The 21,932-nt window shown below is 42.6% G+C and overlaps 1 protein-coding gene across 1 annotated transcript in view; it reads right to left on the minus strand.

Moving 5' to 3' along the window:
- Positions 1–17,843, minus strand: part of ITGA4 (integrin subunit alpha 4) — a 92,696-nt gene extending 74,853 nt beyond the window's left edge. The window contains exons 1-2 of the mRNA XM_060177623.1: positions 17,521–17,843; positions 16,997–17,118 (exon numbers count right to left, since the gene is read on the minus strand). Of these exons, the coding sequence (XP_060033606.1) occupies positions 16,997–17,118; positions 17,521–17,717 (319 nt within the window). The 5' untranslated portion in view covers positions 17,718–17,843. The remainder of the gene's footprint in view (positions 1–16,996; positions 17,119–17,520) is intronic.
- Between the last annotated feature and the right edge of the window lie 4,089 nt (positions 17,844–21,932).

The raw sequence follows: 21,932 nt of genomic DNA on the forward strand, positions 1-21,932 counted from the left end.
TTCTCTCTGTCCTATCCAACAACGATGACATCAATAACCAAAACAATGTTAAACAACAAGGGCAACAAAGGAGAAAATAAATAAAATAAATAATAAAAAAAGATAAAATTTAGGGCCAGGGAGATAAAGTGGTAGCAAACCAGATTCGCATGTCTAAAACCCAGAAGTCCCAGGTTCAACCCCTGTCACCGCAATATTCCAGAACTGAGCAGCAGCACTTTCTGTCTCCTTTTCATAAAAACAGATATTTTAAAAAGAGAAATCAAAGTTAACGCATTAAGTGAACCAATTCCCATTCTGCTGTTCCTCTCTTTCACTTCCTAGCACTGCTTCTGCCTAAGGATGTATCACACTGACACTCAGATACTTTTCAGCCTTGTAAATCCCTGCTATTGTTGAAGGGTTTCAATTTCTGGAAACTTACCCTTCCTTTTTCTGCGGCACTCGCAGAATCCTAGCAGAAGTGAGACCTTCACAGTGGCTTACGCTCACAACCTTCTCCAAAGCATTCATTCTCTTAACTTCACTTGCTCCTGAGTTCACTCCTTTAACGTGCTGCTTTCTGCCTTGGCTGGATATTGGAATCACCTGAGGGGAGTTTTAACAAACTCTAACATCTGGTCCTCATTCCCAAAGACTCAGATTTAATATCTCCAGGGAGAGACTCAGATGACAGAACGTTCTAGAAAGCTCTCCACAACTAAATTATAACTCTTGTGTGCAGTTGGGCTTCTGAACAACTGTTCTACATCCTAGATAATTAGACCTCTTCCTGTGTAAAATCGTATTTGAAAAGAAACCACTCTTGTTAAGAAAAATAGTAATACTTCTTTTTTCTCCTCCTAGTTTCAACTGGATTTGAAATAAAGTCACAAATATTAAGCACATTTTCTTCATGAAGACCTCCGATAATTCTAATTTCATCCGAAGTGATGGTTATTAGGACTGTTACAAGAAAGTTAATTTTTATGAATTTTCCTGACAAAGCATCACACACATGCTCGGAATATCTTTATGTTTTATCCATGTCATGCTGAAATGATTTGTAATCTGGTTTTCAATTAAGCTCATATATTATTAGTCTAAACTCTTAGTAAATGAAATCAGCTTCATCACTGAAAAAGTATCTTATACAAACTAGCACAAAAGAGAACAGCAAAAACTAGCATGTGACAATTTTCCACGATTTTCTACACCACCAGAAAAGTAATTCTTAGCACAGTTTAATACATTCTCCAAGTAAACATTAAAAAGTGTAAAGAGAAGAGGGTGGGGTGGTCGAGCACACACACATACTCCAGTGTGCAAGGACCCTGGTTCAAGCCCTCAGTGCCCACCTGCAGAGGGGATGCTTCACAAGTGGTGAAGCTGGTCTCTTTCTCTCTCCCTCTCTGTCTAGTTCTCTCTCTCTCCCTTCCCTCTGGATTTCCGTCTGTCTCTATCCCAAATAAAAATTAAATAAAAACAAAAATAAACTACTGGGACCAGGTGATGGCATATGTACTTCAGTGCATGTATTACCATGCACAAGGACCCAGGTTCAAGCCCCTGGTCCCCACCTGCAGGGAGAAAGCTTTATGAGCAGCGAAGCAGGGCTGCAGGTACCTTTCTCTCCCCTTTCTATCTCCCCTTCACTCTCAATCTCCCTCTCAGTCTCCCTCTCAATCTCTCTCTCTCCCCCACCTCCCAGAGGACTCCTCAGCTCTGGTTTACGATGGTACAGGGATTGAATCTGGGACTACCGAGCCTCAGGCATGAAAGTCTCTTTGCATAAACATTATGTTATCTGTCCCCATCCTTCAATTTCACTCTGTTATATCAAAATGAATAAAGTTTTAAAAAGGGGGAAAAATCAATTAAAATTTAAAATAAAGAAATGTAAAAGTCCTCTTGTAGAAATTAAGCCCACTTTTTATTTTCACTTGGCAAAGAAAATACAAGCACGTATCCTTCTACTTCATTAAAATATCTCCACCTCCTTACTGGTCAGTGTCATATCAGTCCATGCACATGCAGAAAGCGCCACCAGTAGGGGTTTGGACAGGCGGACATGAAGGATGTCACTGTAAAGTCAAGTAGGCACATTCTTTGCCATCTTCTTTTGAGTGTTCTTTATAGCACCAGTTTTACTGTCATTGTTTCAAATGCCAAACTGTGACCCAAACTGTGGGAAAATGTTCACCTAATCTTCTCATCTCTGTGAGAAAAGACTATTTTGTTAATGGTAGCACTCCCACACAAAGGATAGGACCCGGCATTTCCTAGGGAGGAATGAACTGTTTTCTGAGGGACCAAATTTTAAAGTGTACTATACTATCATAAATATCTTTTGTAGAAGGGCATTACAGAAAACTTTTCACCAAACGCTCAAGGATTCAAACTTTATTCAAATATGTATTTTTTTTTTCAGAGGGAGGGAGAGAGAGAGAGAATGAGAGAGTGACTGCTCTGGCAATTATAGTGCTGGGGATTCAAACTTGGGGCTTCAGGCTTCAAGTGCTGTGCTGCACTCATTAAGCCATTTCCCAGTCAGGGGCCTAAGCTTTGAAGAGGTGTTTTTTTCACTGTTGTTTATTTATTTTTTTAAATTATCTTTATTAAAAACCACAATGGTTATTTTTACGTCCTTAAAAAATTTTTTGGGGGGAGTGGGACGATAGCACAGTGGGTTAAGCACATGTGGCACAAAGCACAAGGACCAGTGTAAGGATCCCTGTTTGAGCCCCCGGCTCCCCACCTGCAGGGGAGTCGTTTCACAGGCAGTGAAGCAGGCCAGCAGGTGTCTATCTTTCTCTCCCCCTCTGTCTTCCCCTCCTCTCTCCATTTCTCTCTGTCCTATCTAACAACGATGACATCAGTAATAGTAATAACAACAATGGAAAACAAGGGCAACGAAAGGAAAATAAATATAAAAACTTAAAAATAAAAAAATTTGGAAGCAACCCAGGTGCCCAACACCAGATGAGTGGCTGAGAAAGCTGTGGTATATATACACAATGGAATACTATACAGCTATCAAGAACAATGAACCCACCTTCTCTGACCCATCTTGGACAGAGCTAGAAGGAATTATGTTAAGTGAACTAAGTCAGAAAGATAAAGATGAGTATGGGATGATCCCACTCATCAACAGAAGCTGACTAAGAAGATCTGAAAGGGAAACTAAAAGCAGGACCTGATCAAATTGTAAGTAGGGCACCAAAGTAAAAACCCAGTGGTGAGGGGTAGGCATATAGCTTCCTGGGCCAGTGGGGGGTGGGAGTGGGCAGGAGGGATGGGTCACAGTCCTTTGGTGGTGGGAATGGTGTTTATGTACACTCCTAGCAAAATGTAGACATATAAATCAGTAGCTAATTAATATGAGAGGGGGAAATCAATTGTATGTCTCAAAGTTTCTCAAAAGACAAACTGAATCTTTTTAATATATAGGCTATGTATTTGATATGCGGACTCTCTCAAAAGCCTAGACCAAGTAGATTAGAAGCTTCCAATAGCACAGCTATATACAAGATACTGGGTACTGTCCAGCAAACCATAACAAAGGGACTTTTCAAAGTTAACCCAATTAACAAATAATGTGATGATAATATTAACTATTGATTGTCTTTTTGAACCCTAAGACAGCAGGAACCTCACATCTTCACTATAGAGCCCCTACTTCCCCCACTCCTGGAACCCTTGGATAGGGCCCACTTTCCCGTATGCCTCTCCCAATCCAAACCAAATAACATTGCATCTGCCGATCACAACCTAACCAAAGCAACGATTGCTACCTCAACATGCTTTACCTCAGAATGTATCCAGAGACTTCACATGTGGAATGACAACCCTTCAGCTTCATTACTCGGGTGAGACCTTTCCTTTAATAGTACACTCTAATTTCATCTCAGGTAGTTCACTTTCTAACAAAGTCCCATAACCTAGATATACACCAGTTTCTATGAGAGAGAGCTTATGTGCACACGTATCCATAAACTACTGCAAAATATATACCTGAAAGCAGAAGTACACTAGAGTTTGCAGTGAGTACCTCCCTAACACTTCCTCTCCACTATTCCAAGCTTGGGATCCATGATTGCTCAACAAATTGTTTGGCTTCATATGTTAACTCTCTTTTCAATCACCAGGTTCCAGATGCCACCAGGATGCTGGCTAGGCTTCCCTGGATTGAAGACCCCACCAATGTGTCCTGGAGCTCAGCTTCCCCAGAGTCACACCCTACTAGGGAAAGAGAGAGGCAGAATGGGGGTATAGACCGACCAGTCAACGCCCATGTTCAGCGGGGAAGCAATTACAGAAGCCAGACCTTCTACCTTCTGCAACCCTCAACGACCCTGGGTCCATGCTCCCAGAGGGATAGAGAATGGGAAAGCTACCATGGGAGGGGGTGGGTTATGGGGATTGGGTGTTGGGAATTGTGTGGAGTTGTACCCCTCCTACCTTATGCTTTTGTTCACTAATCCTTTCTTAAATAAAAAATTTAAAATAAAATAAAATAAAATAAAATAAAAAAATTTAAAAATTATCTTTATTTATTGATTGGATAGAGACAGGCAGAAGTTGAGAAGAAATAAAATCTGTCACTTCCCTCTACTATTCTTACACTAGAATTCTATATTTTATACATCTGAATCAACTTAAATCAACTTCACTTTGTAAACCTTTTATTTAAAAATATGTAAAATAGTATAAATCTGTTGGCAGGCTGTACAGTCAACTTTTTATTTTTATTATCTTTATTTATTGGATGCAGACAGCTAGAAATTGAGAGGAAGTTAGAAACAGAGAGGGACCGAGAAAGAGAGGCACGGGCAGCACTGCTCTGGCACTCGCAAAGCAGGTGGAGGCTGGGGTTCTTGAACCCAGATCTTGTGCATTGTAACAGATGTATTCAACACAGTGCACCACCACCCAGCCCCTACAATCAACTTTTTGTTTTGTTTTTTAAAATATTTATTTATTCCCTTTTGTTGCCCTTGTTTTATTGTTGTAGCTATTATTGTTGTTATTGATGTCATTGCTGGATAGGACAGAGAGAAATGGAGAGAGGAGGGGAAGACAGAGACGGGGAGAGAAAGACAGACACCTGCAGACCTGCTTCACCGCCCGTGAAGCGACTCCCCTGCAGGTGGGGAACCAGGGGCTCGAACTGGGATCCTTAAGCCGGTCTTTGCGCTTTGCGTCACCTAAGCTTAAACCGCTGCGCTACTGCCCGACTCCCTACAATCAACTTTTTAGTAGACTAAACTGCCAGTTAACATGGGTCTGATATTGCCCTGCCCCTTTCTTCAGTTAAGATCCCCTGAAGAAGAACCAAGGGAAAAATGTCAGAGTCAAGGTCCTTCTTTCTAGTACCTATTTACCCCTAGAGGGAAGGGGATCCTGGGACCTCCAGGGGCCTCATGTAGTTGGTCTATCTGCCTGAGGCACTGGCACTGTCTGTGGCTTCCCCATTAGCTTGGACACTTAACTGGAACTTTCTATTTGAATTTCTGACTACTAATACAGCATTCATACTTATCTGATCAAACCATACCACTTTTTTTTTTTTCAAGTTTCTGAAAATACAGGAAGCCTTTGGTTCCAGGAATGAGGGTTTTTTTATTTTTTTATTTTTCTTATATTGAAGTCTGTTCCATTGAAAGACAGCTCCTATACATTGAAAACCTCTCCACTCTATTTTTTTTTCTTAAACCAATCTGGAAAAGTAAATTTCCCTGGTTCTAGTCTATGTTCTGTATAAAGCCATTTATAGAAATAATCATTATTGAGGGGGATAATTATGCCATGATTTAATATCCCTAAGTTCAAAATATAAGAGCACAAGAGGCTAAAGGTGAAAAAGTAATTACAATATGACAGGCTTATCTGACTTACTGTGGCAAGGTTATAAAGAGTGCAGAAAATGTCCGCCTGGGCTTGGTACCTAGCAGATGTTCAATAAATAACAAAGGCTTCAGCTCTCATATCTACCCACATGGTGCAGCTTTCAACTGTGCCAGTAGAGGGAGCTGATGAGCCTTCAGCGCTTGGCCAATAAGACCCTTCACTTAATGGTGACAGCAGAGAAGCTTATGAAGACAATAGTAATAGCAATAGTTTTGAGTAATGAAAACAGTACAATCGCATTTTGGATGTGATACAGGATACTAACATGCAATTTTCAAAATGAGTTCCTCTAGCTCGATTAGTAAACAAGAGTGAAAATTGCATATTAAATAAGAAAGCTTGAAAGTATTCTAAAACAAATTTCCTTCTGAAAACAAATGCAGTTGGACATGTTTTCCAGACTTTCTACTCAGAATCTAATGATGGCCAACAATCACGTTCAACTTAATGAAAGAAAGGTATAGAGACCACGGAACACAGTTCAGCTCTGGCTTCTGGTAGTGCTGGGAACTGAACCTGGGACCTCAGGGCCTCAGGCATCTCTCCAGCCCACAAATTCTATTTCTTTTAATACCCTATTGTAGTATTATAACGGGATGCACTGGATCGACCTTCCTGTGGTGAATCCCGTGAGTACCCATTTATTGGGGAAACTGATGATCCTTCCTAGCCGACTGAATCCACATGGATCCCAGTCACTTTCAAAGCCAGCAACAAGCAGATGCTGTTGACTGGCTACGGAAGAAGGGCAAACACTAGAAGAAGAAGTATTATAACATTAATTTTCACCATTAGACAATAAGAACATTCTCTGTTTCCATGGCTTTCAATTAATCTCTTGGACTTAAGAAGCCACTGTAAAAGCTATCACTAACATTTACGAGCACATGTACATAGTTTTGAGAATCTTTGAAACATGAATATAAAAATATAACCAATGAAAGTCTCCAGGGAAGCCTGCTCACACTTGATGTAAGATGGTCAATACAAAAGCTCTGTGCTTAGTTTTGAAATTCTCAGGATAGGATAAGGAAGGAAGTGAGGAAAATCACAAGGTCTAAAAATATAAGAGGGGAGTCACAATCATTCAAGGAAATATGGCGCTGTTCTGTGCCAACAGCAGGACAAACTGAAATGTAGAGGTAGGTCTCAAAGCACATCACTGTGACCAACATTTGAGGAGTGGAATAAGATTATTGTTACAGAGACAACAATCTTCAGACAAAATAATATTGTGAGGAGTATGAGAATTTTTTTTTCACATACAAAAGAGTGTGACAAGGATGAAACAGGCCCAGAAAGATTTCACAGACAGGGTAACGTGTGACACATATGTTCTGCATCACATGTAAAGTTCAAAGGACACATCCATTCCACATCACATAATAGTTTCCCTAGAAGAGATCTGACAACTGCATTTACGGAAGCTATTTCCTGATATGTTCATTGTAAAGTATGGTGTTTCATATAACTTCCATGAAAAAGATTCCTATTATTCTTAAAAACAAGTCTTGGTTAGATATGAAAGCTCATCAGAACACACTGCATTAGCCAACCCAATGCTGTCACTTATAAATCCACGTTCACATTCTAACTTGATGTTTCTACATAATGTTTAAATTTTAAAATCCCTGCTTATGAGGAAATATGTTCCTAGCTCCCCATTTTAGTAGTGAGAATTAGCACTTGGATTGTCAGGCATGGATAAGCAGTCTCTAACTGAAGGCAAAATCTAGACCACCTGGCAGGATGGCAGAATATGTAGTAAATTAGATAGAATCCCCAAGTCTGAGAAATGTCTCCACTCGTTTGATAATTATGGAGATTCTATATGTGTTCCTCAAAATTGTTCAGGACTGGCTCAACTACTCTGGTGTCCACTTTTTTTTTAATTTGTTGATTTAATATTGATTTATAATATTGTACGGGGTATAACTGTAATAGGGGTGTGATTCCATACAGTTCCCACCACAGAGTTCTGTGTCCCATCCCCTTCATTAGAAACTTCTGTATTGTTTGTCCCTCTGGGAGTATAGACCAAAATTCTTTTGAAGGTACAGGAGGTGAGAGTTCTGACTTCCGTAACTGGTGTCCACTCTTCCATACAACCTCATGCCATCTAAACAGAAATTCTTTGGTTCTTATAATTATCTTTCTGTATGTCTCTCTTGTCACCTAGCCTGGGTTATTTAGGAATTTCTGTTATATGTTACTCAACTTTCTACGGCTGGTACCTAACATAAGTAATCAAGGAACCCAGTTAAAAAGACTAGTTGGTACTTGCTAGTAATGTTTTCTTACTACCCCTGTCTTAACCCTCTACAGTCTGTCTTCACCATTAAAACTGGTCTGAGTAAAGTAATAGGCAACTAATTCTCACCAAATCTAATGAAATGGTCCAGGTTCTTACCTTCCTTCACCCCTTGGTAAATTTTGATATGGCCAGCCACTCAGCTCTTATCTTTCGACTTCTCTGATGCCACATTGACCCGACTTCTTTGCTACCCCCTTGGCTACCCCTTGCTCTTCTGCGATATGTTGACCCCTCTTTTCTTCTCTGATGGTTGTCAGCCATGAATGAATATTAGAACCACCCGGTGACCACTGGGAATTCCTCGTGCCCTACCTACTCCCACTTTCGGAGAGTTTATTAGTGTGGCATGAGACCACCAGTTCTGGCATTCTGAGATCTCTGTAAGAGAATGGGAGTTGCAACCAGAGTTGAGTTACACTGTTCCCCACTACTCCTCAAACTCTAAGTATCCTCTGCTATCTATCTGGAACCTCTGACCTAGTCAGCCAAGATAACCCCCATGCTGTGCATATCCATGATTTTCCTTATTATCTCCACATCAGCTTCTCTCAGCTTTGAACTACCACCACAAGCCTCTCTCCTGCTCACCAGATATGGGCATTCAGCTGGCTGTCTCAGGGGACATGACACCCTCATCTACCCAGCAACCCAAGTCAGAATGATGAGTAGTAACTTTAAAGAGCTTCTCTTGCATCTCTCCTATTCAATAATCACCAAGTACTTTTATATTACTCTTCTAAATTACCTAGAATATGAGGTTTACTCTATTCTTTTGTTGTTGTTGTTGTCATTGTCTTTGCCCTTGTTATTTTTATTATTGTTTTTCCTGTTGTTGTTGGATAGGACAGAGAGAAACTGAGAGAGGAGGGGAAGATGGGGGGAGGAGAAAGATAGAAGCCTGCAGACCTGCTTCACCTCTTGTGAAGCGACCCCCTGCAGGTGGGGAGCCCGGGGCTTGAACCGGGATCCTTACACCAGTCTTGTGCTTTGATCCATCTTGTGCTTAATCCGCTGCACTACCTCCTGGCCCTCACTTTTCTCTAGCAGCCACTATTTTAGGATAAGTTCCAATTATATAGAACCTAGGTTATAACACAGTCTTCCTCCAACTCTTTCATTCCTTCCAATAATTACTCAAATTATTTTTTCCAAATTATTCACTACCAATTTACTTTTTTCCAAAAATTATTCACTACCTATGTAATAAATATTTTTTCCAAATTATTCACTACCTATGTAATAAATATTTTTTCCAAATTATTCACTACCTATGTAATAAATATTTTTTTCCAAATTATTCACTACCTATGTAATAAATATTTTAAAATATTTGTCTAAAAATAAGTCTGCTAATATCTTCATTACTCCCCAAGGTTCACATGCTTACAGGTAAAACCAACTACTAAAAAAAGAGCTTTTAATTTACAAAGTAATATCAAAAATATTCCCTGTCTCCCCCTCCACCGTTCCCTTCACACTCCACACTCTAATTCCATATCTTATTTACGTTCAAAGATGCCCAGCCTTCAAAGGCCTCAGTGTTTTCATTCTCACTGTTCTGCTCAGCACTCTGCCTCTCCTACAACTTTCCTCTGCTCACTTTGGTTGTCACTAAGTTCCTCACTCACTGTCAGTTCCTCAGAAATAAACTAGATCAGATCCCCTTGCTGACTTTCCTATAGTCGCTGAATGTAGAATCTGTAACCCCACTGGGGCTTATATATATATATGTACAGGGTCAGGTTTTCCAACCTTCTTCAACAAATAATGAAATGAATAAATGACCCACACAGTGAACCACCATATCTGGCCCCAGAATCCATGCCAATGGAAGTCATGGCTTAGTTATGCGAATATGATTTAGTGGTTAACTAAACTTACAGGAAAAAAATTTGTTTAATAAAACACATCTTAAAAACCTCATCTCCCAAATTAGGTGGTGATGACTCTGTTAGAGATAGTTCAAAAGCTGCTGAAGAATCTGGGAACTTTATTCTCTTAGTGTGATAATTTATTAAGTTCTGTCTTGCTTTTCTGTATAATTAGCATAACACTACATTAAAGGATGATTTTTCAAAATGATTAGTCTATATTCACCTCAGTTTCATATGCTACAATGAAAAGACACTGAAAAATGCAAAAGAAAATGAAAATTATTAAGAACATATTAGAAGTTTTAGCAGTGAGACATTTGCCTTTTAATTTTACATTGGTTATTCCTGTGTCAGGCAGACATGAGACTCAAGCAACCCCACCGTTAGCTTATAATGATGTAGTGCTAATTAACTTCATCTCTTCCAAATAGTTTATATAATCTAAATCAGGAGGCTGTTTGAAGTAATATAATTTCCAGAGAGAAATCTGAAGAGGAGTCATGATGCCCAAACTTCTGATGGACCATTCTGGCTTCCACTAAACAGAGAGGCATGAGCGGTCCAGTCAACTACACAACAACCCTCCTCTGGAAAAGAAAAAATAAAGTTCTATTCCTAGCTACCAAGGAAATGCCTGCTAACATATCCATGTCACTTTACATACGGGAATCCTTCACCAAGAGCACCTCTCTTCAACAGAATAAAAGCCACATCTGACATAACAGATTTATGGCAGTCACACTAACAGGTGAACAATTACGTAAGCTTCATTTCAACAACAGACTTTAATATATCTAAGGACTTACTTTTATAGCAACTATTAATTTTAAAATAAATTTCAACATGTAATCAGTATCTAAAAACTAAAGACTTTTTTTTTTTTTGCTTAGGCATTTGAAATCCAGCATGTTAATTTATAATGCAGGACCTCTCAAAACAGATTAGTTATAGTTCATTTGTTCAATGTGATGATGTGATTACAGACATCCACACTGGGCAGTGTAACCTGAGATGTCATTACGTGTGTGTGTGTGTGTGTGTGTGTGTGTGTGTTATTATCAGTAAAGAGTGAAGTATAAAAGATGTAGAACAACTTCTGAATAACCAAAGACAGACAGATTTAGGGTAATTTTACAATCACTCCATTCTATTGCACTCTAATTTTTCTTAATTGCTAATAATCCATGTGTGGGTCGTGACAGTATTAATGAAAGCCACTATCTTTGATGTCTTTTTAATTAATTTTTTTTAAATCGGTGATGTCTTAACTTAGCAAACATGTGCTCATTACTTTCTTTTCAAATGGCTCAGTAAAAATGTACAGGGCCAGAGTGAAGTAAGAACTTGACATGTGTAATCACAATGGCTTCCCCAGATAGGGAGTCTTCATGAATAGGGATGGACTCAGAGCCTCCTAGTGGGGAGACTATCTTTCTTTGGTTTAGAGACTGGAGTACCAAGAGTGGAGACACCCTTCTGGCAGGCAGGAAGACAGAGGAAACCTACTTACATGCCAGAAGAATCACTTCTCTACTGTAGTCAACTCACTTCACCAAAAAGGATATCTGACTCTTAACATCTTATAACCCGAACGTTCTAAGCAAACAGCTATTTGCTGCTTACTTCTGATTATGACTACAGTTTATACGCCAGTGTTTGTTGCAAGATTATCCAGGAAGTGCAAGTGCAGGGTGGGGTTGTAGTAGGCAGGGTTATCATAACTTTTTTTTTTTTTTTGCTACAACCCAGGTGTTGTGCATGTATCAATTCCCCACTCTAGGGTGTTTGTTTCTTTTGGTTTTTTTTTCTCTATTCAGGGAAAACACAGCACAAAAACCTCCTCCACTGCCATAGCCTCTCCCTTGTGCTGCTGTATGGGGGGAGCTGAGTCACATGGCAGTGCCGGCACCCTGCCAAGTGAGCTCTCTCTCTCTCTCTCTCTCTCTCTAGCCCTTGATGCAAAACTTGATCTGAAATTTTTCCTTTCCTTACCCCAAGGTAATAATAATTGAATTGCAGAGAGGATAGAACCAGTTTAATAGATCTTGCATCTGCAGTTCCTTAATAGTAAGTTGTACAAGTCCAAATGAAACAAAACACCTTATTGGCATGGCAATCACAGATGAGTCTTTAGTTACTAGGATTTCTTGGGGGTGGGACAACAATGAAACTCTTTTTATTGTGTCTCACTTTAACCGTTGTTTACTTAATGCAGTGCTAAGGAATAAACCTTGGGTCTCTTGTCTGTATGATAGAACTGGGCAGCCTCCCTGACCCCCCCTTTTTTTAATTGTTTATTCTTAGAGAGACAGAAAAGGAGAGAGTAAAACATTGTTTCACCATTATCGAGGTTCCCTTATGCTATGGATGGTGCTCCAATGAGGTGTCAGGGAGTAAACCTGGGGTCCTACACACGGTCAGGTATGCACTCTGTAAACTGGACTAGCTCTGGTTCCTCCTGTGTTATACACTTAACAGTTGATTAATTATCCCACTTAATAACCTTAAGCTGTTGAAGTCAGTAAGAACAGATACTACACTGGACCCCAGTCAAGAACTGAAAAATGATAACCTCAACCTATTCAGAGCAAGCAAGATAGAGAGATTACAGTGGGGGAAAGAGATAAGGACTAAACTATTTCGTCTGGTAGGTGTGAGGTATTTTTCACACATTATAGTCACCCACATTTGAGAGTCTAGTGCCTTAGCCACTGTGCCACCTCCCGGACCAGTGACCCACATTTGAGACAGGACAGCTGATACCACCTCATACTGAAGACTATGTGTGGTGGTGAACTGAATTCTGGGAAAGGAGTTGTGAGGGACAGGAGGGAGAGGCTATGGGGCCCTGCGGCAGGATGGTACAAAAGGACCTAGGTTGGAAGAGTGTCTTACAAACATCTACTACAGAGACGTGAGAGGTTGTAGCTATGCGATAACAACTGTACTGTAAACCATTAACCTCCCAGGAAAGTAGGGGCCAAATAAAACTGTGTACATATTTTTTCTATTTGTATTTCATAAACAATCATAATCCACAAACCTGAGAATACTGAAATGTTTTTAGTTACAGATAAATGACATATAATAATGTACATTATATAAATGTTTAAAATAACCCTTTGTCTCACAACTTTACACTACTTCTGAGTTTGTGCTGAGGTACTTTATTCATATATGAAAGATGATGTGTGTAAGATGTTAGAAGAAAAATAGCGGGGAGGCGAGTGGTGCTGCACCTGGTTGAGTGCACATGTTACAGTAGGCAAGGGCCCAGGTTCGAGCCTCAGTCTCTACCTGCAGGGGGAAAGCTTCACGAGTGGTGAAGCAGGGCTGCAGGTGTCTCTCTGTCTCTCTCCCTCTCTATCACCCCCTTCCCTCTCAATTTCTGGCTGCATCTATTCAATAAGTAAAGATTTAAAAAAATTTAAGTTAAAAAAATAAATGTTAAAAAATAACATCAGTCAATGCTTTCACAGATATTCAAAGCTACTGCTACAGCTATCAGCACTTTAGCTAGTTTACTAACTATAAACCTTGTCTTCTTTTAGCCAGACCTCTCATCTTCTGCACCCCATAAAGATCTTTGGTCCATACTCAGAGATAAAGAACAGGAAACCTCCCAATGGATGGGGAGGGGACACAGAACTCTGGTGGTGGGACCCGTATGGAGCTGTACCCCTCTTATCCCACAATCTTGTCAATCATTATTAAATCACTAATAAAAAATTATAAATCTTGTTTTCTTTTATTTTTGATCTCAACAGTCTTTTTTTTTTTTTTAGCAATAGAGGAAACTTTATTGTAGTGAAATATATTTAGTCCTCAGCCAACTAAAATGATGTCTGGGATGCATTAGCTACTTAGAGTAAATATTTGTTGGCTGGCTTATGGATTCCAACCAGAAAGTCATTAGAAGCAGATATTTTGTCTCCATATTTTCATTTACTTAGTTTTTGCCTTAAAGGGTTATCTCTGGGGCTTTCTGCCACCACTACGAAGCCACTGCTCCTGGTGACCATTTTTCTTTTGTTGTTGTTGTTGCTGATGTTATTGCTGTTGCTGTCGTTGTTGTTGGATATGACAGAGAAATGGAGAGAGGAGGGGAAGACAGAGAGGGGGAGAGAAAGACAGACACCTGCAGACCTGCTTCACTGCTTGTGAAGTGACTCCCCCTTGCATGTGGGGAGCCAGGGGCTCGAACCAGGATCCTTGAGTCCATCCTTGTGCTTTGCACTATGTGCACGTAACCGGATGTGTTACTGCCCGGCACCGTGTCTCCACATCTTAACTGTTTTTCATTGTACAAAACCCATTCATCTCTTTTTTGCATCAGCTTTTCTGCTTCCCAGTCCATTTGCTAGTGCATGGCCACCCACAGCTCCGGGCTTTGTGCTATCTAGTTTCAACATTGGATGAGACTTACTTGATTTTCTCATTCTCAACTTTAAATTATTTTTAGAGAATCTGACTCATTTATAAATTCACACCCATTCCTGCTGAAACACCTGTAACAAACACCGTGACCAGCTATAAGCAGATACTGTTCTTAGTGATCCCAAAACTTCAGGTTATGAATAGCACTTTGCTTTGTCACTCTCAATTGTTCTTGTTCACCAATCAGGCTAATGATACTCATATCTTTGCTTGTTTTAATTCTTCTATCTATCCAGTCTCTTAGTTCATATTTGCTATATATCTACCATATGCACACATCTCTGAAAGTATTTCTGCAGTCAATCTCTACGCTACCCTTGCTCAAAGAATTTAGTTTATCCTTTCAATTTGACAGAGAATTATCTCTCTCTCCCTCTCTCTCTCTCTCTCTCTCTCTCACACACACACACACACACACACACACACACATATATTATGGTCTTTCTAATTAAAGACATCTAGCAATAATTGAGTTGTCTTCCAGGCTGGAAGTAGGTGTTAAATCCCAGTAGTTACAAAGTCATGAATAGGAAACTATGACAGAACCGCAGAAATGAACGTTTGGACTCTGGAGACCTTGTCAAGACACTCTGACAGACTGATGTCTGCTCCCCTCCCTCATTCTTCATATGACACCTCTCTTATGCAACGAGGACTATACTTTGGAAAATTATTCCAAGTGATGTGAATGTGCTCTGCCTTCCTATTTTGTCTTTTAAACATCTAAAAGATGCTTACAGAGAGACCAGGATTCTTCCGCATGCTCCAGCTAGCTCCTAGACTTTTACAGGTGCTGAATTAGAAGCAAAGATTCTAGTGTACACACACATCTGTTTGAGTTCATTCGTATTTGGGTGGTGGTGGTGGGGAGAAGCAAAGGCTATTAAAAGAAAGATGCAAAGAACAGCTTATTTAAAACTCTACTGATTACAAAGTAAATAAAAAATTGCATCTGTGACCTTTTATTTACCATTTACAGAAGACCCATCGGTTCAACAAACATAGGTGGACTTTTAATTTAATTTTATTTGAATTGAAGATGCATACTAGCCAATAAAGGGCTTGGATTTCAGACCCAAGTAGACCTGACTTAGCAGTGGGATCCCATCATCCACACAGTAGCTCAGTGACCTGGGGGCGCTTACTGCTCAGTGAGATAAGACAGGAGGAGATTGATAGGCTGGATGATCTCATTCATATGTGGGGGTCTAAGGAACAAAGCAAGGGAGACAACAGGGGGGACAGAATTAAGCCCTTGTCCTATAAGGGCAGATCTGAAGACAGAGAAGGGCGGAGGGCAACAGAAGAGAGCTGATGGAGGGAGACGGTATTTTTCTCGTGGGGGAGGTGTGGTGGCACATATTTTTGAGGAGACTGAAACTGTATCCCTGAAACAACAGCTGTCTTGTAAATTAACGTAGCCCAAATGTGTTTCCAAAAAAAAAAAAATGACTTACGACCCACAGAGAACTCACGTGTAAAGTAGTAGGAACAAAGACAGCCATGGCCCAATGGTTCCGTGAGGAGACCGAGTTAAGAAAAATATAGAGTATGCCTTACAGGGTTTTAGATCTCAATTAATATTCATTCCTCTTTCCTCCCTCAAGTGTCTGTGTGAAGCAAATGTACTTTTGACTTTGAAATGTGAACTTTCTCCCCTCCCCCACGAGACCATGTTTTTTCAAGTCACAAATCTAAGAGGAGGCATCAAGAAATGGTGCATCTAGAGATCCACTTAACAGAAGTTTTTCGGAAAGAGCAATTATACTTGAAAGACTTTTAATTAAGTTAACAATGGCAACATGGTCATGCCGCCCCCCCCCCCCGTGTTCTTTTACTTTTTGTAATCAAAGCAGAGCTGTATCATTTTCTTTTTTAGAATTTCTTTACGCTGCTCTACAGGCTATGTGGGCAGTTACAGCTGCTATTTCTGATCTGCCTCCTTTACCTGCTCCTTCACATGACTGAGAAGTTAAAGGTGGGGATTACCTTTTTAAGCCCTGGGTGAACAGGATCCCATCCTGATGCTTCCTGAGGGTTGAAAATGTGTCTCACACACAAAGTGGTGGTGTGGGGAGCAGGGTAGATGGTGAGAGAAGGCAGCATTAAGTAACTTCACAAAGTTTTGTCTGAACACTACAACCATTGCCATAAGCTAAAGAAGAGAGGGAGAGGGAGAGAGAGGGAAAGAGAGGAAGAGAGGGCGGCGAGAGAGGGGAAGGGGGAGAGGGAGAGAGGGAGAAAGAGATAAAAATATGACCCTCAAGTCAACAACATCAAAAAGGGTACCTCTTGTATGTTAAGAAGGGGAGATTGATGTGGGATTAAGAAATGAACACCATTATAAATTATTTAACAGTCAACGCAGTGTTTTTGTTTGTTTGTTTTTGTTGTCTTTTTCCCATTCGGGATGAGCGTTTCTCTGGAATCCAGAAGTAGACGGGTGGGGGATGGAGGGACTAGGGTCCCAGATGCCACTCACCCAGCTGGAGCTGTTCGCAGGTCCGGCCTGGATTCTCTCCAATCCTGCATCTATAAATCGCTCCGGGATTGAGCACGGAAGCGTTGCTGGACCAGCTGTCCCTGGGCGCGCCCACCACCAACCTGAAGCAAGAAGCGTGGGCACCACACGTGCGCCCGAGGTGAGCCTCGCTGCCCACTCAAGCCCGGGCCTCAAGCCCACGCAGCTGGCAGAAGGGCCGCTCTCCGCAGCCCCGTGCGCCAAACCCGCCACCCCCACCCTCCGCACCCAGCCCACCACCTCCACCCCTGCAGCCCTGCGCACCCAGCCCGTCACCCCCACTCAGCCCCCTGCAGCCCTGCGCACCCAGCCCGCCCCCCCTGCTTGCAGCTCCTAGGCCCTGCGCCAGAACGCACCCCCGGGACGGCCGCCCCAAATAGGCTGGCTTCCCCAACCCGCCTCCGGACCCCCTGCAGCCTCGTGCCCCGGGAAGATCGTGGCGAGCGGCCCGGGGTCCCGGCCGCCCGCAGCCCCGCCGCGCTCACCAGCGGTCGGCGCCGTGGCCGTGCAGCAGCACCGAGTAGCCGAACAGGGAGCCGGGCGGGCCGCGGAACAGCAGCGCGCCCTCGGTGTCCACGTTGTAGGGGCGCCCGGTGGGGATCCCCAGGCACAGCAGCAGCATCACGGGCTCCAGCACGGCGCCCCCTCGGGGGCCCGAGCCGCGCCTCGCTTCCCCAGCCATGCGCTCTCGGGGGCGGACATCCAACTGCCAACAGCCGCCGGCCCCAAGTTTGCGCGGGAGGCGGTGGGGGCCGGGGGACCAGCGCCCCGGAGCAGAGGCGCGGCGTGTGGGCGCCGGCGGGCGGGCGGAGGGGAGGAGGCGGCGGCACAGAGGGAGGGAGGCAGGGGAGGAGGGAGGGGGCCTCGCGGGCGGGGCCGGGGGCGGCCTGGGGCTCAGCATACCCGCCGGGCCCCACGCCCGGTTTCTGCTCTCCCGAGAGGCCTGCGTACTCGCGGTTTGGGGGCTCCAGTGGCTGGGTGGGGTCCCGGGCGTAGTGCGGAGGGTGCTGGGTCCCCTGCCCCCCCGGGGGTCTGCAGAGGGCGCTGGGGGACCTCGTCTGCGGGTCACTCGCCTTGGGCCCCAGAGGACCCGGGCTCCCTGGGTTTTGCAAAACGCGCTGCTACGAGGGGCGGGAGGCGTCGTCTTGTAACCCGCATAGGCTCTCGCCAGCAGAGAGGCGCGACCCCACTGTGAGCGCAAAGCCCCCCAAAGTCAGCTGAGAACTCTCGGATCCCAGGCTGAGACCCTGCAGGGCCCAGCGAGGGCTCCCTTGGCAGACAGCACAAGTCCATGTTGTCGCTTAGGCCCCCTGCATGTGAACTGGGGCAGAAGCAACCACTCCAGAAGTTAACTAGAGGGCAGCGGGTTTTTAATACAGTTCCCTGAAGGCGCCCAGGGAACACTCTGGCGGCACAGACCTTAGGCTGTATCCTGGGGTAGAAGCAACCACTCCAGAAGTTAATTAGAGGGCCACGGGTTTTTAATACAGTTCCCTGAAGGCGCCCAGGGAACACTCTGGCGACACAGACCTTAGGCTGTACCCTGGGGTTCAGCCCCTGCGCTCTTCTGTGCCCACTTCCTTCCTCCCCACACTTCCTCTTAGGTTCTGACCGCTTGCAGGAGGAGGCAGAGGAGCAAGACGCTGGCTAGGGGCACATGTTTGGGGCTAGTGCTGAGTCCAGAGGCGATATTTGGTTAACAAGGCACTGCTACCTGCCCCACTTCACCACATGCCTCCCAAAGGCTGCTTATGGCCACCTAGTTACCACAGGAGACACCTGCTGTCAGGGCGGTAGAACCAGTGCGAGGTCGAGAAACAAAGGCCATCAAGCTTATAAAAAAGAAGAAAAAACGGGAGACTCCCAGTCCGACACACCTGAACTTGATAATGATTCATATCCTAATGCAATCCACATGTGTCCTGGGTTTGAGTTTTCTCTTTCTTGTCTCCCCCTCCTCCTCCTCTTCCCTCACCTTCCCCTCCCAACTAGAGAGCAAATCAGCCTTGCTAGGCTATTTGCAGGAAAATGCAGGTTCAGTTACTTATTGTTTCTATATGAGAATAAATAAATAAACAAGCAAGGCCAAAGCTCCCTTGGCAGGAGAAAGATGGTGATCACAGACGTAGTCTTCCCAGGAACGGTGAGATGTGCTGGCCATTGCGATTTCTCCAACTGTGGGAGGAGGGCTGTGTTCATGCTCACCCCTTAAAAAAGAAAAGGAAAGGGAAAATGAGTTTACCAAAGTTTATGTTTACATCTATTAATACTACCGAAATGGCACAGATTGCATTGTAAAGGCAGACATGAAAGTTAAATACTTGCTCATTTATCAATTCTGTTCACTGAGCTAGGCCCCCAGGATTCCACAATGAACAGGATGAGATGAGCCTTCAGAACATTTCAACTAAGTAGTAAACGTACTTACAGAAATTACAAGAGAGATTGACAGGGAAGTTGGGTTGAATTAGGCTAAGCAGCCTGAGAGGAGCGGTGCAGGACAGCTCCAGAGGGAGAGGTAGGAGCACTGGCAGAGGTGACCTTGACAGCTGCACACACAGGTGACATAGGATGTGGGGATGGCTAGGAATCCAGGGCACTTCCTAAGCCAGATAAAGAATTTTAAACTTTATGTTAGGGTTGGAGCTGTTGAAATTTTTTTTCTTGGCCAACTGGGCATCAGGAAAGAAGAATAAAAGGAAAGAAAAGAAAAGAAAAGAAAAAAGACTACAGAAAAAAAAAATTCAGGAGACATCTGAGGAATGGAACTGGTTAGAATTTGGTGATAGAACTAGTAAATACACCTGGAACTGGAACACATTCAAAAAGACTCGCAAGCCTCAAGGTTGGGGTCCCATTAAAAAAACATGAAAAGAACAAAGATTATGCATCTGCATATACACACATATGGAGCGCTGATAAGTTGGACTCTAGATGTCTGGACTTTGAGATGTTTATGAAATGTTAACATATTCTAGCCAAACCCTAATTGGTTACTGTTACTCTTTTGTTAATAAGCAAAACAAGAGTTATATTTGCTCTCTTTTATCATTTGCAATAAAGTAACAAAAAAAATTGTGGTGATCTATTTTAAAGTGAAATGTAACAGACTCCAGAAAAATAACCATCAGGATCTCTACTTAGGTTCTGCTTTTCTAGTTATAGTGTATTTTGTTCGGAGTAAATCTGGGTCTTCATTTCAACTCATTTTCAACTAGCTCTCATGGCCGCCATTCTGAAGAAGACAGTTCCTCAAGTTTGCAGCCACAAAAATTTCCAGTTGAAGCTGGGGAAAGCAGGTATAGTAAATTCCCCCAACAATGCCCTTTCATTCGTAGGTTTTCCTTATAACGTCTATGAGAAAAATGAAAAAAAAAAAAGTCAATGGAGATGTTGAATGAAAAAGTCAAAGGACCTTCTTTCATTATGTGTTATTTGTTTTAAAGTCACAATTTCCAAGAACCTTTAGAAGACATTAAGTGAGGATTTACTGTGTATCAAAGGTACTTCCACATTCTTCATTGTCAGAGCCACAGATACGAACTCCAACCTCTTTCCTACTTCTAAACACCATTTTATACAATGGAATTCACTAAGCACAGTGCCTTTCATAGCACTATTAATACTGATTGTGGTGGAGCTGGGCAGTAGAACACCCAGTAGAGTGTACATCATAGAGCGCATAGTTTACCATACACAAAGACCTGGTTTCCAGTCCCAAGACCCACCTTGTAGTCCCAGCTGCCGCCCCCCACACCTTGCAAGGCTTCATAACCAGTAGAACAATTCTGCAGGTGTCCTTCTCCCTCCTCCCTCTCTTCTCTCCTCTCTCTCTCTCTCTCCCCCCCTTCCTTCTACCTCTATAAAGCAAAAAGATTAGTGATGGCCTGTACAGTGTTTGATGGGGCAATACTTTATTTCTGTGGTTTTGATACTATCTCTGGTTGTAATTTCATAGCCTTTCAAAACCAGACACCCTTTACTACCTCACATGCTATGTGAGCTCTGAGTTTCCTCCCTCTAAGGTTTATAGAATAACTTGCTTTTCCTAAACTTCAAAGCAGTGGGTGTTTAATGTTGCTTGGGAAAAAAAAAAAACAAAAAAACCTATGATGTGACTGCTATCCCTCTTTTTATATATGATAATGAAGTACAGGCTGATAGTAGAGAAAGAAAGAGCGAAGTCAGAACACCACCTGAGCAGATGTGGTGCTAGGGGTCACACCAGGAGCTTCAAGCACGAACCCTGCAGACACCTGCATCCCTGCTTTACCACTCATGAAACTTTCCCCCTGAAGGTGGGAACCGGGGCTTGAGCCTGCATCCTTGTGCACTGTAATGCGTACGCTTAATGAGGTGTGCCATTGCCTGGCCCCTCTAAATTCTTTTTCTCCCCAGACTTTTTCTTTGCAGAAAATAGCACTCAGATATTTGTAAATCAATCCTTGATTCCTCCCTCTCTCCATTCCCCATAGGTGTCTCTTACTCCGATCGGGTCAGTCTATAATCGGCTTCTCAAGTTCATCTCTATCTTTTTCTGCCATGCCTGCCTCCTCCCCAAACGGGGCAATTTTATCTGGACTACTCAACTGAGCTGCTAGCTAGCTGGTCGCCCTGATCTCTTAAAGCTAAAGTGAACCTTAAAAATGTACCCCTCCTATCCTATGGTCTTGTTAATGTTTCCATTTTATAGATAAAAAATAATTTTAAAAAGTTTCAATCACATCATATTTGCTACTTTGTTGCTTAGATCCTTGAAATGAATTCCTGTTGCTCTCTGATCCAATAATCAATTCCATCTGCAAGAGCTCTGTGAGCTTTCTTTTTTTTTTTTTTTAATTTTTTATTTAAGAAAGGATTAGTGAACAAAAGCATAAGGTAGGAGGGGTACAACTCC

This window comes from Erinaceus europaeus, chromosome 18 (genome assembly GCF_950295315.1).
Source record: "Erinaceus europaeus chromosome 18, mEriEur2.1, whole genome shotgun sequence".
Taxonomy (NCBI): domain Eukaryota; kingdom Metazoa; phylum Chordata; class Mammalia; order Eulipotyphla; family Erinaceidae; genus Erinaceus; species Erinaceus europaeus.